An 18,512-nucleotide genomic window follows, 5' to 3' on the forward strand; every position below is an offset into this window, starting at 1 on the left:
CAAAAAAAAAAAAAAAAAAAAAAAAAAAAAGCTGGGCATGGTGGCGCATGCCTGTATTCCCAGCTACTCGGGAGGCTGAGGCAGGAGAATCACTTGAGCCCGGGAGGCGGAGGTTGCAGTGAGCTGAGATCGCGCCACTGCACTCCAGCCTGGGGGAGAGACTGAGACTCCATCTCAAGAAAAAAAAAAAAAAGATGTATATATCATTTTAATGAATATTTTAATAACTAGAACATACCACTCGCTGACTGTATGCAGTAACAGAGCATTTATTGGACTACATTAAAGATAACTTTCTCAGAATAACCTTAGACCAGAGTTTTACTATTTCAATCTAAACCAAACATGAAAGATTAGCTTCTCTATCACTGAAGGGATGGGAGCTTTGGCCCCCCAAAATCTTCAGCAGTGTTGAAAGTTTCTATTGACACGTGGTAATTGTGCACCCACCAGTAAAAAACACACATCTGGAGACGTTTAATCACTTGGAAAGATGTCAACCCAGCCAAGGTTATGGATAAAGGAAGCAAATGTCCTAGAAGGTACAGATAATACCAAAATATTTACACGAACAGACCTTCAACTGATCTCAGTTCTCGTAGGCTGCCACCCACTTCGGTGAGTTTGTGTAGAAGGGAGGGGGGAGGTAGAAATCAAAGCCCCACACATGGCGGCAGATGAGATTGGAACTCGGGGTTCAGCTGGCAGCCCTGCGTGTGTGTTTGTGCGCACAGAGCCGTACATTTAACAGACAGATCCTTCCAAACCTCTGCTGACCCCATTACAGAAACAGACTGTGGATGATAGGCTGAATTTATTATTTTTGCTAATAGAAAAACAAAAATTATTTTTAAGGATAGGTTCTCCTGTGTTGCTGGTTTTGAACTCCTGGCCTCACGCAATCCTCCCATCTCGGCCTCTCAAAGTGTTGGGATTACAAGCGTGAGCCACTGCACCTGGCCAACAGGCTGAATTTAGAACTATGTTTGGAATGATTTTGGTGTGAGTTTTTTTGGCCACCAACTCTATGGAAATTTCCTAAAAAAAAGTTTGATTTTGTTAACCAAAACACCTGCCTTGATGTTTTCATGATATTGCCTCTTAAAGATTACGGTGCTGTGAGAAGCAGTGGATAAAACCAAATTTTGTTTTAAACTCCCTAAAGGCCTCAGGACTTAGGTTTTCTTTTGATTGTTTTATGTAGGGCCTTATATCAAACCATTCTGAACCAGAGGGAAAATGACAGGGTTGACCAGCCAGAGAAATGAGATGTGTTTGAACCTGTTAAGCCACCTCTGTGAAAGGAAGGCAGGGAGTGTGTCCTCGTTGGAGAGTGACCTGTGACCCCCTTCTGCCCCGGGTGTTGTCAATGTCATGCTGTGGCTGCCACAACAGACTCTTAAATACATTCATACACTCATCCTCGGTCTTGCAGGTTTTTTTTTTTTTTTCTTAGGGACAGGGTCTTGTTCTGTCACCCAGGCTGGAGTGCAGTGGCACAGTCTTGGCTCACTGCAGCCTTCACTTCCTGGGCTCAGGCTATCCTTCCCCTCAGCCTCCCAAGTGGTTGGGACTACAGGCATGTACTACCATGCCTGGTTAATTTTTGTATTTTTTTTTATAGAGCCCAGACTGGTCTTCAACTCCTGGGCTCAAGCAATCTGCCTGCCTTGGCCTCCCAAGATCTTGCAACTCTTAATCCATTCCTTGGCATGCCATTGCCCATGGGGTAAGCCTTCACACGGCTCACTGAGCTCTTCATGATATGGCTGCTGCTGCTGTCTCTGGACTCTGCCTCTTCCCTCCCACCTCACCACACTCCAGCTATTTAAAAACACATGCTTTGAGTTCCAGGGATGTGCTCCATTCTCTTGCCTCTATGCCTCCTTATGTTATTTTCTTTGGAATGCCTGTTCCCCAGGGCGCTTTCCTTTCTCCAACTTCTTTCTTCAGCTCTGTTTAAATATCCCTTCCTTAGGAAGCCCTCCCTGACCTCCCCCCCGCCGCCTCCCACACCCGCCGACTCTGCGCTGGGTGTTCCCCCACCATGTTCCTGTAGTTACTCTGGCTCAGCCTGTTTCATGGTCTTGTTTCCCACGGGGCATGTGCTCTTTAAAGACAAGCTCTGGCATCTATCCCTAGAACCTAGCACGGTGCCTGGCATGTAGAAGCTGCTTAAACAATCTTTATTAAATGAAATAGTATGCAATACATGGCCAGTGCTGGATCTTCTGCTTCCCCCACAGAGATTCTGCATTTTAACCAGTGTCTTGTGAAACCCAGTGCCTTCACCCAGAAGCATGGATCAGTGCCAGCACTGGAGGAGGCTGGCAAAACATCTAGTTCAGTTGTCCCAAACCACTGTGCATCAGAATCACCTAGGCCCTGGCTCCATGCAGTAGCCAGGAAGCTGTATTCATAAAACTCCCCCAAAGATTCTGAGGCAGACATTGGACTAATAACTTGGGAACCACTGATTTAGTCCAACTGACTCTTTCTACACATGGGAAGCCTGAGGCCTAGAGAGGTTAAGTGATGTGTACCCAAGACTGTCCAGCTTATAAATAGCATAGCCTGAAATGGAACATCTTTTTTGTATATTAAAAATAATCTTTTTTGTACAGATGGAGTCTCAACTATGTTGCCTAGGCTAGTCTTGAGCTCCTGGGCCCAAGCAATCCTCCTGCCTTGGCTTCTCAAAATGTTGGGATTACAAGCTTGCACCACGGCACCTGAAATGAAACATCTTTTTGTTTTGTTTTGTTTTGTTTTTGAGACAGAGTCTCGCTCTGTTGCCCAGGTTAGAGTGCAGTCGTGCGATCTCAGCTCACTGCAGCCTCTACCTCCCGGGCTCAAGTGATTCTCCTGCCTCAGCCGCCTGAGTAGCTGGGACTACAGGCATGGGCCACCACACCTGGCTAATTTTTGTATTTTTAGTAGGGACGGGGTTTCACCATGTTGGCCAGGTTGGTCTTGAACTCCTGGCCTCAAGTGATCCTCCTGTGTCAGCCTCCTAAAGTGCTGGAATTACAGGCATGAGCCACCACACCTGGCCTGAAACGAAACATCTTCTGATCTCAATTCTGGCTACAGAAGTCTTAGTCACTGTGGTAAGCCAGGGGCTGTGGGTAGGGGGACCCTCCGGAGAGAACTCCCATTGCCCCAGCAAAGTGCTGCCCAGGCCACCTTGGCAGCCTCTGCTATCTATCCAGCTGGTCAGCTCTGCCCGCCACCATGGAGTCTAGTATATATTTTTACTTTTATTTTTGTATGTATATATTGATATATACAGGAGCTCTTTAAGGACTTAATAACTTTCTGCTTCTCTTCAGAAAAGAAGCGGGCAAAGGGATCTGAACAACCCACACCCACAATTCAGGAAGAGCCTGAACCTGTTAGCAATGTCCTACAAGGAGATGACATTCTTGCCTTGGCCATTAAGAAGGAAGACTTGAAGGAGGTGAGGATGAAGCCCAAGCTTCCCTTACCATAGAAACATTTACCTGCCGGCAGCCTGAGTAGTCTAGAACACCAGCATGTCCACTGTCTTCCCACCGTCTCCCTACTCAGGAGGAGTGCCTAATTCCATGGAAAAACCCACTGAACACAGATTCTTTTCACTTTACCACCTTAAGGAATTCACTGTGTTGTCTGTTTTAACATTTCTGAGATTCGTATAGCACCACGGGGGAAATGAGATGATGAGGTAGGTGCCATCATTCCCATTTCACAGAAGGGAGGATGAGTTTAAGGAGCCAAGGTACAGCTCTGGGTAAAGCTGCTAAACCCTAACTCCATGCTTTACCTGGGAGAGTCAGCCACCTCTCACCCAAACTGTCTGGAGGCATAAGATGTTCTTTTTTTTCCCTCCAGGATATTACTAAGTCACATATCTGTTACACAGGCATTTCCTTGACAGAACATATGGACAGAGCTGAAGAAACAGATCTGTCAGCCTTCAGGAACTCCACCCAGAACTAGAACAGAGGAGATGGGTGGTGCTCTTCCTCCTGCCACCACAGGTGGAATTCTCCTTTGTTTTATTTCTTTTTAGCAACACATTCCTCGCCTTACTGAAAAGGAAGATAAACGTGTCATTACCCAGAAATTTATCATCCGTAAACTCAAACCCACGGATCCTAGGAGGAAGGTCTGCCACCTTGTAGCACTTCCTGCGAATCCTGATGCAGCCACAAAGCCTCTGGACTACTCCGGTACACCCAGTCTCAGCCCTGGCTTCACTGTCTTTCAACTCATGGGTCAGCTTCAAGAGAAACCCAGTCTGCATCAGAAAGTTGCCCTCTTGAAAGTTGTCCACCCACAGCTTCTTTCCCCTTTCTTTTATCCTCCCAGGTCCCGGTGACAGCTTTGATGGCAGTGACCAGATCCTGCCCCACCACATCTTGGGGAGTCTCCAGGACTTTAAGAGGATTGCACTTGCTCGAGGGAACACCCAGGTTTGTTTGCACAGAACTACCCAGATGAGAGCAGTCACTGAAGTCATTTCGGTCTCCCACCTGACACAGTCAAGCAGGGCTGGGGTTAAAGAGACAGTCTCGTCTCTAGGTATTGAGTCTGAGTTGATAGGGGACCCTCTCCCAGAATAGTTAGACACTTCAGGCAGCTGAAGCTGGCTTCAGTGAAGTCAGGGATTTACTGTAAGGATTCCAGAGATTGCCTCATGGAACCCAAAGGTGGGAGTACCTGGGTCTGGGTAGACTGCACCCAAAAAGGCGTCAGGACTCAGGGCCCACATACCTCATTTCCCTCTGCTCTGTGCACTGTCTTGATTTTCCCTTCTCTGGAGACTGGCCTGCCCTCCTCAGTCCACGTGGTGGAGGAAGGTGGCTTCCCACTGCTTCCTGAGCCACGGGAAGATTCTGTATCTTTCCAACCTTCCCATCATGCAGGGCTTCGCCTGTGTCTTCCCCTTGCTTCCCTGGTTCCAGGCTGACTCTGATTGGTCAGGCGCTAAGGAGCCTGGGGCCATGTTAGAATGCTTCTATTTACACATGGGTGAAGGTGTCAATCAACATCAGTTGTGAGGACAAATACACTAGAAGATGTTGACCCCAATCTTTAAACAGAAGTTCCCTTTCTAGGGGAGAGTGGACTGACAGCTGCTTTCAGGGAACCCTGGTTCTGGGATTTATTTTCTGTCACTGGCTACCCTGGAGTCCTGAAGAGGAGGGACTCTCAGCGCAGTGGGATAACAGCACGGGTTTAGGCCTCGGGAAATGTGTGCTCAGCCCCGCCCAGAGCCTTCTCACTGCCCTCCACATACGTATGTTGTACTTTTCAGCTGGCTGAGCGGATACCTACCTCACCCTCTCTGATGACCCTCATCTCTGCTGAAGGAGAGTCAAAGCAAAAAGCCCCAAAAGAAGAGAAGAGACCTCCCTGGGCCCCACCTCCTCAGCACAACTTTCTGAAAAACTGGCAGCGCAACACAGCCCTGTGGAAGAAGCAGCAGGAAGCCCTCAGCGGTGAGCAGAGCAGACAGGTCTCCCACCCGGCCTCCATCTGGCAGCAAGGCTCTGCTGGGTTGTTTGCTCTCCTCCAGAGCCTGGCCTCGGGCTGACCACATTTGTGCTGTTCACTCCCAAGAGCGTCTCACTCTGAAGCTTCAATGGGTCCTGAAATCAGCCCCGTGAGGGAGGCTGCCCGATGCAGACTGCCAAGGGCCCTGTTTGTTCTGGTTTAGCAGAGTGGCTGCAATCTTGCCTCTCTCTCTAGAACACCTAAGGAAGCCAGTCAGTGAGCTGCTCATGCACACTGGGGAGACCTACAGACGGATCCAGGAGGAGCGAGAGCTCATTGACTGCACACTTCCAACCCGGCGTGATAGGAAAGTGAGGCCACCTGTCCTAAGTGCCCAGGGGGCAGGGGGGTGCACGGAGGAGGGAGGTGGGGGCAGGTGTCTGGACACAGGGATGCTGGTCTCAGGTGGCACAGCTGGGGAGAAAAAAACCTATCCGTTGCAAAACATCATTAAGCCCTCAAGGCCTTTACTAAATTATATGATTAGTCAGTAAACTTATTCAGCCTGTGGTGGCCACACAGGTAGCAAGTTATTGGAGTAGTCTTAGTGTTTGTCTCCTAGGAGCTTAGACTGAGTGGAGCCTACACCCTAAGGAGAGAGGTTGAAGAGTCCCCCACCTTTTTTTCTGGTAGGCCAGTGCAGTACCTGTACCAACCCACACCATCTGGCTGGGGGCAGGTAAAGATGACAACAGGGTGTCCAGAAAACACGGCAGTGGGTGCTTCTGTTCTGCAATCACGGCAGCAATGAATTCCCCAGAGGGAGCATCTGTAGCCTTTGGTGGTGCTCTTGTCTTCCCACATCTCCACCAGCATCTGGCTGAGGTGTCCAGGTAATCTGACTCACCTTTCCTTCCTTGCCAGAGCTGGGAGAACAGTGGGTTCTGGAGTCGACTGGAGTACTTGGGAGATGAGATGACAGGTCTGGTCATGACCAAGACAAAAACTCAGCGTGGCCTCATGGAGCCCATCACTCACATCAGGAAGCCCCACTCCATCCAGGTGGAGACAGGTGAGGCGCAGGGCTGTAAGCCAGCTGGCATCTTGTGCCTGGCCCAGAGGCAGGGTAGTGTGGAAGTGGCCAGCATAGCTCTACAGTGAAACAGGCCCAGGGCCTGTTTCTCTGTGGTTCTCTGTGGCCTTAGGCAAGTCCCAGAGTCTTCCTGAAGTCCGGCTCCCTCTTCCTTTTCTTCAGTAAAACGGTGAGAGAGCTAGGAAACGAGTGCAGCCATAGAGCTGCCGTCCAGTGTGGAGCCTTGAGCTGCATGCCGCTGGTGAGCGCCTGGATCGTGGCTGCCCTGGCTTGAGAAGTGCTGTCACTGTCAACTGGGCACTGGCTTTAGTGTGAAAACAATATATTTTATCAATCATTTTTATATTGATTACATGTCAAAATGACAATATTTTTGATATACTGAATTAAACTATATTACTAAAATGAGGGCGGGCACAGTGGCTCACGCCTGTAATCCCAGCACTTTGGGAGGCTGCGGCGGATGGATCACTTGAGGTCAGAAGTTCAAAACCAGCCTGGCCAACATGGTGAAACCCCATCTCTACTAAAAATACAAAAATTAGCTGGGCATGGTGGTGTGCACCTATAATCCCAGCTACTTGGGAGGCTGAGGCAGGAGAATTGCTTGAATCTGGGAGGTAGAGGTTGCAGTGAGTCAAGATCATGCCATTGCACTCCAGGCTGGGCAACAAGAGCAAAACTCTGTCTCAAAATAAATAAATAAAATAAAATAAACAAATAAACAAACAAACTATATTACTAAAATGAATCCCACCTGTTTCTTTTTTCCTTTTTCAGTGTGGCATCTAGAAAACTTTCAGTGACACGTGTGGCTTGTGTTTGTGGTTTGCATTCCGTTTCTCTTGAGCAGCACTGCTTTAGAGCCTGCCAGGCTGCCTGGGTTCAGGTCCCAGCCGTGTCGTGTTAGTGAACCCCAGAGTGGTCGAACCCCTCTGGCCTGTAGTTTCCTCATCTGTAAAATACGCACAGGGTTGTGATAGGGCTAAATGAGATGTGAAATGTATTAAGAGGTTCTGACTGATTGTTAAGCACTCAGTAAAAGGTAGCTGCTGTTACTATTTTTATTATAATCCAAAGATTTGGCTATTTGGAAGCTAATTTTGCAGGAGTCTTGTGTAGGGCTGCTGAGGAGGTATAGGACAGGAGAACGGGAGCCTAGCTGCCGCAGGGAAGCTGTATTTTTTGTCCTTCCTGGAAATGGTGTTGGGATAGGTACTCTCAGAGCCCTTGAGAAGTGGGTGAGCAAGGGAACATGGCAGCAGCCTGTGCTGAGGGTCCTTGGACCTCATGCTAGGATTACCAGCCCAGAGGGACGCTTCGTACCGCTATACCTGGGATCGGAGTCTGTTTCTGATCTACCGACGCAAGGAGCTGCAGAGAATCATGGAAGAGCTGGATTTCAGCCAGCAGGTTGGATTGGCCTCCATGCCCCAGTCAGAAGCCCCTTGGGGTGGTGCCTATCTTCAGTCAGCTCATCTTACCTTTCTCTATCTCTCGGAGGATATTGATGGCCTGGAGGTGGTGGGCAAAGGGCGGCCCTTCTCGGCTGTTACTGTGGAAGACTGCACAGTGTTTGAAAGAAGTCAGGGAGGCTCCTCTGAAGAGACAACATACTTGTGAGTGCAGCCTGAACCCTGGGGAGAGAGGCGGAAGAGTTCCTCCAGCACCTACCAGTATTAAAGAGCGGGCTTCCCTCCCTGAGATCAGGGTGCCTCCAGCCTAGCTTCTCTCCAGTGGTTGCCACCCACTCCTTGAACCCATTCCAGCAGCTGTGCTGGCTTTCCTATTGCCGTCTGCTCCTTTCCAGCAACCAACTCCTAATGGGGATTTCCCAGACATTCCCTTGCTGGTCAGGTGAGGGCTGTCTAGACCCTCCCACTGCTGTGCATCTTGAATGCCTCTGGCATGGAGAGTCTATGTATTTCTGTGTACTGTGAATGGCTCTGGCAAGTGGGCTTAAAGAGTCTGCGTGTTTCTAAGAACCTCCCATCCACAGCAATGGGTCAGGAGGAAGCTACGCGGGAGTGGAGTTGATCAGACTCCATTGTAGGGTGGAGCTGGTCGTGTTTCTAGGCTTCCTGGTGACCATTTCTGTGGGGTTCGACATGGCATGACTGTGGCAGCCTAAGGGAAAATAAGTCATTGGCTTTTCTTACAGAGGCACATTGGCCAGCTCCTCTCATGTCTCCATGCCTATTCTCGGCCCTTCTCTGCTGTTCTGTGGGAAGCCAGCTTGCTGGATCAGAGGCAGTAATCCACAGGACAAGGTAAAACTGCCTCCACCACACCTGCTGGGAGAGCCCCCCTCAGGGGTGCAGCCTAGGTGACTGGCAGTTACCAGCAGCCTGCACAGTCTCCTGTTTGGGTTTTTATCTGGTCGTGCATTCAGCACGTCTGAAAATGGTGACAGCAACACTAACTTGAGCAAGAATAAAATCACAAGGCTGCAGAGTGTCATAAGCCACTTGGGGCTTATACCCAGCCCCCAAGCATGTAAACACGCAAACTCAAGTAGGTATGGCTCTAAGAAGGTTCTAAAATATTCTTCAGATGCTAAGGAATAGAAGTGTTCATTGGATATAAAATATATTTTATCTGGCCATGCGCAGAGGCTCAATGCCTGTAATCCCAGCACTTTGGGAGGCTGACGTGGGTGGATCACCTGACATCAGGAGTTCAAGACCAGCCCTGGCCAACATGGTGAAACCCCATCTCTATTAAAAATACAAAATAGCAGGGTGTGGTGGTGGGCATCTGTAATCCCTGCTACTTGGAAAGCTGAGGCAGGAGAATAGCTTAAACCCGGGAGGCGGGGGTTGCAGTGAGCTGAGATCACGACATTGCACTCCAACCTAAGTGACAAGAGCGAAACTCTGTCTCAAAAAAAAAAAAAAACCCAAAAAAATCAAATATATATATATATATATATGTGTTTTGTCTTCTCTTCTTACTATTGAGGGTAACCTCAGAGGCAACCACGTTGGAGCAGGATACCACTCTGTGTGACAGTGGCCAAGCCCTGGAGGCCTGGGACACGAGACTTGCAGTGCTAAAGCCAGAAAAGTCCTGGGCACACCAGATGAGTTGTTCACTCCAGGCCAGGGTCTCCAGCAAAGACATTTCTTGTCCCTCCTCCTTCCAGAGGCAGGTTGGGATTGCTGCTCACTTGACCTTTGAAACCCTGGAAGGCGAGAAAACCTCCTCAGAACTGACTGTGGTCAATAATGGCACCGTGGCCATTTGGTATGACTGGCGACGGCAGCACCAGCCGGACACTTTCCAAGACCTTAAGAAGAACAGGATGCAGCGATTTTACTTTGACAACCGGGAAGGTACTTGGGAGAAGCCACCCTATGCGTTAGCTCCTGTCTGGGGCTGGTTTTGTCCTCCGTGAAACATCAAAGCTTAGTTATGGCCCAGCTTCCCTGCCTTGTCCCTCACATTCCTTCTGTGAAATGTGTGGCCTGACTACTCCTGTCTGTTGAGAGACTGATAGAACTTGAGGTGAGCCACCAGGGAGCAGAAACATTCTAGGGGCTCTGTTATCTAAGTGCACAGGCCTGGGGCTAGGATGACCAGCTGTCTCTGTTTGCCTGGGACTTTAGCACTCCAAATCCCACATTCCAGGAAACCTCTCAGCCCTGGGCAAACTGGAATGGTTGGCCAGCCACCTGGCCTGGGGCTCAGTTAACTGCATGTAGGAGCGTGCAGGCCTGAGGCTCAGCCAGCTCCTGCATGTTGAAAACCTCGGTCTCTGTCCCTCTCAGGTGTGATTCTGCCTGGAGAAACTAAAACCTTTACCTTCTTCTTCAAGTCTTTGACTGCTGGGATCTTCAGGGAATTTTGGGAGTTTCGAACCCATCCTACTCTTTTAGGAGGTGCTATACTGCAGGTCAATCTCCACGCGGTCTCCCTGACCCAGGACGTTTTTGAGGATCAGAGGAAAGTACTGGAGGTAAGGGACCCAGGACCATGGTCCCTGTGGACATCAGGTAGGGTATCCTGGTGTTCTTCCTGGCAGTGACTGAAGGGAGCATATTTCTCCCAGCCTAAGAGGAGAATTGGATTTTTAGCAAACAGGTAACTACTCTTGCTCCACAAACACTTCCCAGGGCTTGTGATTTAAAAGATGGGTGCGCTGGCTAGGCAGGCGAGGAGCAGGTTGCAGCAATGCCATGCATGGCCCCACTGAGTTAGAAAGAAATTAGACTGAGCCTTAAGAGGCAGACTGTAAAGTACAATATGTGGCCCTATGCACTGGTCTGTGTTTTGTTCATCGCTGCCTAGTACTACACAGTGGAGTTGCATTTAACCGACAAGACTTCAAAACCAGGGAGAATAATTAATTAATAAATAGCAGCGTGAGTCTGCCCACTGTCCCAATCAGCTGACAACTCTGGAGTGAGTGTGAGGTGGAAGGTGGGAATCTGTGCTCCGCAGTGAGTTTCAGTGTGGCCATTTGAGTCGTGCATCCTGGGATTTGGTGGAAAGCTGTGCTTTTTTATTTATTGTGGCCCCCAGTCACAAGGCCGGCTCCTTCATCTGGGGCTCAGCCAGTGGTGATCAAAGGTAATTTTGACTATGTCATGCTTGCTTTACTCACTGACCATAGGACCCATGTCTGACACAAGGCGCCCCTCCCGTGTTTCTGTGACACTCACTGAAGCCTGATGAAGGTTCATCACCATCCTCAGAAGCACCCCCACTATGTGCCCTGCCCCTTCTTCCTAATCTGGTGACATTCTAACTGTGTGACCACCAGGCCCCAGGCAGCCGCAGCTGTCACAGGAACTGGCCCTCCTCTGGATCCTTTTCATCCATTTTTAGGGAACAAGGATGTCTGGAGAGACTCAGAGGTTTTCAGGTCTTAGAACAGGCGTGTGTGTGTGTGTGTGTGTGTGTGTGTGTGTGTGTGTGTGTGTGAGAGAGAGAGAGAGAGAGAGAGACAATGGCAGGAACTCAGACCCTAGGAAGGCACAAAGTCCTTGGGGGCTCCAACTTCCTGAAGGATGCATTGGTTTTGAGAGTCTGGGCTGCCATCCTCTGCCACCTTCCCTTTTGCAGGGCAAGCTGACTGCCCATGAGGCAGTCACTGTGGTTCGCGAAGTGCTGCAGGAGCTGCTGATGGGGGTCTTGACCCCGGAGCGCACGCCATCACCTGTGGATGCCTATCTCACCGAGGAAGACTTGTTCCGGCACAGGAATCCTCAGGTGAGGCCCAGCGCCAGCCCCTGCCCCCTCATGTGTGCCCTGCGTCAAGGGTCCCCAACCCCCAGGCTGCACAGCAGCAGGTGAGCAGTGGGTGAGCCAGCATTACCGCCTGAGCTCCGCCTCCTGTCAGATCAGCGGTGGCATTAGATTCTCATAGGAGCACGAATCCTATTGTGAACTGCGCATGCGAGGGATGGAAATTGTACACTCCTTATGAGAATCTAACTAATGCCTGATGATCTGAGGTGGAACAGTTTCATTCTGAAACCATTCCCCCACTCTCTACCATCCGTGGAAAAATTGCCTTCCACGAAACCAGTCCCTGGTGCCAAAAAGGTTGGGGACTGCTGCCCTAGGTGACAGTAATAGCAAACTCTTATGTGCAAGCTGTGTTCTGCGCATCTTCCATGAGTAACTCACCTCTCTTCACAGCAATCCTATGAGATGGGTACTACTTATTTTTATTTATTTATTTTTTTAAGAAATAGCGTGTCATACTGTCACACTCCAGGTCAGAGTACAGTGTCCCACTCATAGCTCATTGTGACCTCAAACTCCCTGGCTCAGGTGATCCTCCCACCTCAGCCTCCTGAGTAGCTATGACTACAGGCATGCATCACCATGCTCAGCTAGTTTCTTTTTTTTGTTGTTTGGTAGAGATAGGATCTCTCTATGTCATACAGGCCGGTCTTGAACTCCTGAGTTCAAGTGATCTTCCTACCCTGGCCTCCCAAAGCGCTGGGATTGCAGGCTTGAGCCACTGTGCCTGGCCCTGGTACTATTTATATCCTCATTTACATTGAAGAAACTGAGGCCTGCACCCCAGCCTCCCCCTCATACGCCTTCCCGTCCTCTGTTGCAGCTGCATTACGAGTACCAAGTGGTGCAAAGCCTGCACCAACTGTGGCGCCAGTACATGACCCTGCCCCCCAAGGCTAAGGAGGCCAGGCCAGGGGACAAGGAGCACGTCAGCCCCATAGCCACAGAGAAGGCCTCTGTGAATGCCGAGCTGTTACCACGCTTTTGGAGCCCCATCTCCGAACCTCAAGTGCCCCAGCCTGAGAACGAGGCCCTCAGGGAATCCGGGACCCAGAAGGCCAGAGTGGGGACCAAGAGTCCTCAGCGGAAGAGCATCATGGAGGAGATCCCGGTGGAAGAAAGCCCAGATGTGGACAGCGCCAAGAGCCCCTGGGAGCCGGATGGCCTTCCCCTGCTGGAGTGGAACCTCTGCTTGGAGGACTTCAGAAAGGTGCTTCCAAGACCCTGGAAGGCATTGGTAGAGAATATTCCTGCCTCGAACCAACAAGGGAGGCCCCAGCAGCCCCTCTTGCTCTATGGGCAAAGAAACAAAACCTGAGAGCCCAGAGAAAGTGATCTCTTGGGTTATCTATCTATCTATCTATTTATTTATTTATTTATTTATTTATTTATTTTTGAGATGAAGTTTTGCTCTTGTTGCCCAGGTTGGAGTGCAGTAGCACGATCTCGGCTCACTGCAACCTCCACCTCCCAGGTTCAAGTGATTCTCCTGCCTCAGCCTCCCAAGTAGCTGAGATTACTGGCATGTGCCACCACACCCGGCTAATTTTTTTTTTGATGGAATCTTGCTGTGTTGCCCAGGCTGGAGTGCAGTGGTGCAATTTCGGCTCACTGCAACCTCTGCCTCCCGGGTTCAAGTGATTCTCCTGCTCAGCCTCCCCGAGCAGCTGGGACTACAGGCATGCGCCACCACATCCAGCTAGTTTTTGTATTTTTGTAGACATGGGGTTTCGCTATGTTGGCCAGGCTGGTCTCAAACTCCTGACCTCGTGATCCACCCACCTTGGCCTCCCAAAGTGCTGGCGTTAAACAGGCGTGAGCCACCAGGCCAGGCCAATTTTGTATTTTTAGTAGAGACGGTGTTTCACCATGTTGGTCAGGCTGGTCTCGAACACCTGACCTCAGGTGATCCACCTGCCTCAGCCTCCCAAAGTGCTGGGATTACAGGCGTGAGCCCCCGTGCCCAGCGGGTTACCTGTTTTTGTCTGGGGTGCCCAAGCTGCTATATTCCAGGAGGGGGGCCTACTCTCTGACCCTGGCAAATCTTGGAGAAGGGGTTCATAGATACAGATTTCTGAGGGGGGTCCCTGGCTCCCACCAAAGGCACCCAGACAGCTCTCCATAGCTGCATCCCCTCCTGGTTCCTGGTCCCCTGCCACGCATCCCCACATCACCATGCCCTTCACTAGAGGACACAGAGAGCCTTGGTGTCCTGGTGCAGAATGGTGCCCATGGTGCCCATGACCCTGCCAGGCAGTGATGGTGCTCCCTGATGAGAACCAGAGAGAGGATGCGTTGATGAGGCTCAACAAAGCAGCCCTGGAGCTGTGCCAGAAGCCAAGGCCATTGCAGTCCAACCTCCTGCACCAGATGTGGTAGGTGCCCTGCCAGGAGAGCCGCCCCATCTCCTTCCCTTTGTGGCATCTGCAGGGGTCCTGGCCAGGCAGTCCTGGGACTCCAGGGGTCTGAGCTTCCCTTGAGCTCAGGTTGCTAGAGCATGCCGCAAACATTCCATGTTCTGGAAACTCTGCAGTGCCTGCTGCTCACTGGAGAGCAGTCACAGCAGATCAAACACCTTATCTTTTTTTTCTTCCCCTTTTCTCCTTGTTCCTTCTCAGTGAGCAGGGGAATGAAAAAAGGAGAAACCAGAGGGCAGAAAGAAGAGGGGGGGCAGATTCCAATAAAAGCTTCATTTCTCTGTTGTCACCTTCCCCAGTACCTGTTTGGAACTTGCTTGTATAGGCGTGGGGTCCTTTTCAAGGCCCTCAGGACAAGCCCCAGGAGCCTTATGCTGGAAGTCTCATGCAAGGTTCAGCCCCTCCAGTGGGACTGGACCCAAGTCTGGCCCTGGCCTCAAGCCCTCTGAAGTAGGACTGAATTCATGCAGGCCTCCTAACCCTAGTCCTGGGCCATTTTTTTTCTTAGTTGCCACCCAAGGCAAGCCAGAACCCCCTCCAAGCACTTGCCCTGGTGGGGAACAGTGAGGATGCTGGCTGCTCAGGGGTGTGGCATTTCCACAGCAGCTCGTGGCACCAGGGTCTTTGAAGGGAGGGACCCAAGCCTCTGCAGGTTCAAGGACAAATGAGGAGTGATGGCATTTCTCCATATGTCTTGCTCTCTAGTTTGCAGCTGTGGCGAGATGTGATTGACAGCCTGGTGGGCCATTCCATGTGGCTGAGGTCTCTGCTGGGCCTGCCTGAGAAGGAGACCATCTATTTGAATGTGCCTGAAGAGAAAGGTCAGATCTTGTGCAACCAACCACACCTCTGCGTAGCCCTCCTCATCTCTCTGAATGGACAAGCAGCAGTGCCCGGGCCAGTCATACTCCTTTGGTGTAAGCTCTGCTAGGTTGAGCCCATGGAGTAGGCCCCTTATCCCTTTCTATCGGCTGCCAGGATGTGGTACCCAGAAGCTACCTTAGTGACCACCTTGGTTTAGTAATCCCAGAAAAGTTAAATGACTTATCCATGGCCATTCATGGGAGCGTGGCAGAGCTGGGACCAGAACACAGGCACCACCGTCCTGTTTCATGAAGCCACGCACCTACCAGGGCTCAAGGCTATTGCCCGTTGCTTTTCCACCTCCCCTCAAGCCTCCTCATGTACCTGCAGTATCCACTAGGCTGTTGGAGGCCTGCCAGATTTTCTTCCACCCACCTCCCTTAGATCAAAAATCACCTACTATCATGGAAGTGAAGGTACCTGCGGGGAAAGCTGGGAAGGAGGAGCGGAAAGGAGCAGCCCAGGAAAAGAAACAACTGGGGATCAAAGACAAAGAAAACAAGAAAGGAGCCAAGCTGTTCGGGAAAGAGGCATGCTGGGGCGTGGTCTGGGCCAGGTGGGGCTGGGGAGGGGATTGGAGGGGCTGCGGAGGTGGGGGCTGTGGAGGTGGGCATGTGCCCAGGCTCTCCCAGTGAGCTACTGTTGAGGACATCCTGGGCCTACCTCTGGAGCTCCTGAAGGCTATGTGTGTCTCCCTCTCCCAGCAGGACCGTCCCAACAGCAAGAAGCACAAGGCAAAGGACAACAAGAAAGTCATAAAATCTGCAAGTCGGGACAGGTTTTCCTTGGAAGACCCTACCCCTGACATCATCCTCCCTTCTCAAGAACCCATAGACCCCCTGGTCATGGAGAAATACACCCAGAGGCTGCACAGTGAGGTGAAGGGAAGCACCCAGCAGCCATTCCCCTGCCTCCCACCTGCCTCATTCATTCTGTTCGTTCTGCAAACAATAAGTGCCCACTCCATCATGGTGGAAGCAGAGCTGCTTCAGGAAGGGCATCCTCGTGTATGAGACAGGCCTCATGAATAAGGAATGTGCCTAGCATGTTAGGTGATGAGCATGATGGGAGAGAAGATAGACCAGGCAGGGAATGGAGGCACACAGGCCTCAGTCGGTGACAACCCACAAAGATTTGAAGGGAGGGGAAGGGTGGCCAAGTGGACATCCAGTAGAGTGCTCCAGGCATGGGGAGCAACTGCCACAGGAGGGAGGGGCCAGAAGGGAGAGGGCGGTAGTGGGGAGCAGGTCATAGGGGTGGGGGATGGTTTGCAGGCTATTGTGAAGACTTGGGATTTTTCGGAGTGAAATGAGAAGTCACGCAAGGTTTTGAATAGAAACGCGATAGGGTCTGATAGGCTTTAGAAGATGGCTCTGGCCGCCCTTTGGAGAACAGACTCTAGAGGAACACAGAGGAAGGAAGCCCTTCTCTTTCTGCTGCTTCCACTTACTCCCCGTTAGGTGCATCCTGGCAGATGCGTTCCTTAGGAGAACACCATGTAGGGTGCATTCCCATCAACTGTAAGGGTTTTGAAGGACTAGAGAGACTTCATCCTAATCCGTTCTTAAGTAGCAAGTCCTTAGAAATTCACCCAGGTTTTCCGTTTTGTTTTTTTTTTTTTGTTACTGTTGTTGTTTGTTTTGGAGGGGAGGTCCACAAAGCCATTTTCAATATGTCAGTATGTCTAATGGCGACGCCTTGTCTTCCTCTAATGTGGGTAGCTGGGGAGCTGGGATTACATCATGTATTGTGGTCACACTCTGGATCTCATTTGATCAAAAGTTCCATTTGCCACTGGTGACATCACTAAGATATCAGATGGTTGATGGGGTCTAGAAAGTAATTAAAGGGCTCTGAGGACCCATGGGGGTCGACCCTTCCATGGCTCTTTGATATTAAGAATCAACTTGCAGACCAGGTGCAGTGGCTCATGCCTGTGATCCCAGCACTTTGGGAGGCCAAGGTGGGCAGATTGCCTGAGCTCAGGAGTTCAAAACCAGCCTGGGCAACATGGTGAGATCCCATTTCTACTAAAAATTCAAAAAAAATAGCCAGGCATGGTGACACTCACCTGTAGTCCCACCTACTTGGGTGGCTGAGGCAAAAGAATAGCTTGAACCCAGGAAGTGGAGGTTGCAGTGAGCCGAGATCACGCCATTTCACTCCAGCTTGGGTGACAGAGTGAGACTCTTATCTCCAAAAAAAAAAAAAAGAGAATCAACTTGCCGGCCAGGCACCGGTGGCTCACACCTGTAATCCTAGCACTTTGGGAGGCTGAGGTGGATTGCTTGAGCCCAGGAGTTCGACATCAGCCTGGACAACACAGGGAGACCCCATCTCTACAGAAAAAAAAAAAGAATCAACTTGCCTGGGCTTGTATGATCCAACCCCATTGGAGGGCTCAGTCCCAGAGACCTTTCAGTCTGTGGATCTGTTATGATACAGGAAGGAAAATTGGCCTCCAGGAGGCCAGAGTAGAACCGGGGCTGAGCCCAGGCCTACCCCAAATGGCTAAATGGGCACCGCTCCATGGGCTCCCTGGAGTTGCCCCTTTAACAACTTAGCTCTAGTGCCTCCATATGTCAAAGGTACCAGTGCAGGGCCACCTCCCCAGACTGGTTTGAAAAAACTGCAAAAGCAGGTGGATTGCTTGAGCCCAGGAGTTCGAGACTAGCCTGGGCAATGTGGTGAAACCCCATCTCTACAAAAAATAGAATAAAGTAGCCAGGTGTGGTGGTGCACGCCTGTAGTCCCAGCTACTTGGGAGGCTGAGATGGGAGAATGACTTGAGCCAGGGAAGTCAAGGCTGCAGTGAGCCATGATCACACCACTGGACTCCAGCCTGGGTGATGCAGTGAGCTCCTGTCTGAAAAAAAAAAAAAAAATCTGCAAAACCAAAAATTATTTCACAAGAACTTTGAACTTGTGAGATTCTTTCACAAACAACTGGTTTCTCTCCTCTCTCACAGCACAGCTGATATATAGGTGCTTTCCACGGAGTAAACCCTGCCTGTGATGTTGTCCTGTTCTTCCAGGTCCGTGGGCTGCTGGACACCCTGGTGACCGACTTGATGGTCCTGGCTGATGAGCTCAGCCCCATAAAGAATGTCTAGGAGCCTTTGCGTCTCTGCAGGTGATTCTCGGGCCCAAGCAACCTTCTGGAAAACGGGTTAATAAATCAATAAAGAACCTTCAAGTTTCTACTACTTCCGTGTGCCTCTGTGTCTTGCACGATGGATCTTGGCTAGGTCAGCTCCTGATCCAGGTCCTCCCATGTCCCACCTGCCCTCAGATCCCCTCCTGCCAGCTGCCAGAGACCTCCAGCAGGAGGAGAGACAGACATAGCTGGGGAGGTGATGTGTGGGTTGCCAAGCAGAAGAGCAGGTTGGTAGCAAGACAAGGAG

At 50.7% G+C, this 18,512-nt stretch overlaps 1 protein-coding gene and 1 long non-coding RNA gene across 10 annotated transcripts in view; one reads left to right on the top strand and one right to left on the bottom strand.

Annotated features, from left to right (window-relative positions):
* The window catches only part of MYCBPAP (MYCBP associated protein), a 22,670-nt gene extending 4,356 nt beyond the window's left edge, over window positions 1–18,314 (top strand). For 2 of the 9 annotated variants that reach the window (XM_058445433.1, XM_058445431.1), the window contains exons 2-20: window positions 1,625–1,729; window positions 3,333–3,460; window positions 4,055–4,259; window positions 4,354–4,457; window positions 5,303–5,486; window positions 5,737–5,852; window positions 6,406–6,553; window positions 7,872–7,987; window positions 8,078–8,193; window positions 8,736–8,844; window positions 9,720–9,909; window positions 10,345–10,532; window positions 11,642–11,788; window positions 12,651–13,037; window positions 14,081–14,202; window positions 14,950–15,065; window positions 15,493–15,638; window positions 15,813–15,986; window positions 18,144–18,314. In XM_058445433.1, the coding sequence (XP_058301416.1) occupies window positions 1,625–1,729; window positions 3,333–3,460; window positions 4,055–4,259; window positions 4,354–4,457; window positions 5,303–5,486; window positions 5,737–5,852; window positions 6,406–6,553; window positions 7,872–7,987; window positions 8,078–8,193; window positions 8,736–8,844; window positions 9,720–9,909; window positions 10,345–10,532; window positions 11,642–11,788; window positions 12,651–13,037; window positions 14,081–14,202; window positions 14,950–15,065; window positions 15,493–15,638; window positions 15,813–15,986; window positions 18,144–18,221 (2,879 nt within the window). In that variant the 3' untranslated portion in view covers window positions 18,222–18,314. Of the gene's footprint in view, window positions 1–1,624; window positions 1,730–3,332; window positions 3,461–4,054; window positions 4,260–4,353; window positions 4,458–5,302; window positions 5,487–5,736; window positions 5,853–6,405; window positions 6,554–7,871; window positions 7,988–8,077; window positions 8,194–8,735; window positions 8,845–9,719; window positions 9,910–10,344; window positions 10,533–11,641; window positions 11,789–12,650; window positions 13,038–14,080; window positions 14,203–14,949; window positions 15,066–15,492; window positions 15,639–15,812; window positions 15,987–18,077; window positions 18,102–18,143 lie in introns of those variants that run through there. The other 7 variants (XM_032162752.2, XM_032162749.2, XM_058445437.1 and 4 more) reach the window with 6 other exon arrangements.
* LOC116474358 (uncharacterized) lies at window positions 6,552–8,128 on the bottom strand. Its single transcript, XR_004249660.2, has 3 exons — window positions 8,059–8,128; window positions 7,332–7,529; window positions 6,552–6,878 (listed from the first exon to the last, which is right to left on the bottom strand). It is a non-coding gene; the product is annotated as an uncharacterized LOC116474358 (long non-coding RNA).
* Window positions 18,315–18,512: the final 198 nt, after the last annotated feature.

The sequence above is a fragment of the Hylobates moloch genome, unplaced genomic scaffold (assembly GCF_009828535.3).
Source record: "Hylobates moloch isolate HMO894 unplaced genomic scaffold, HMol_V3 SCAFFOLD_10, whole genome shotgun sequence".
NCBI lineage: Eukaryota > Metazoa > Chordata > Mammalia > Primates > Hylobatidae > Hylobates > Hylobates moloch.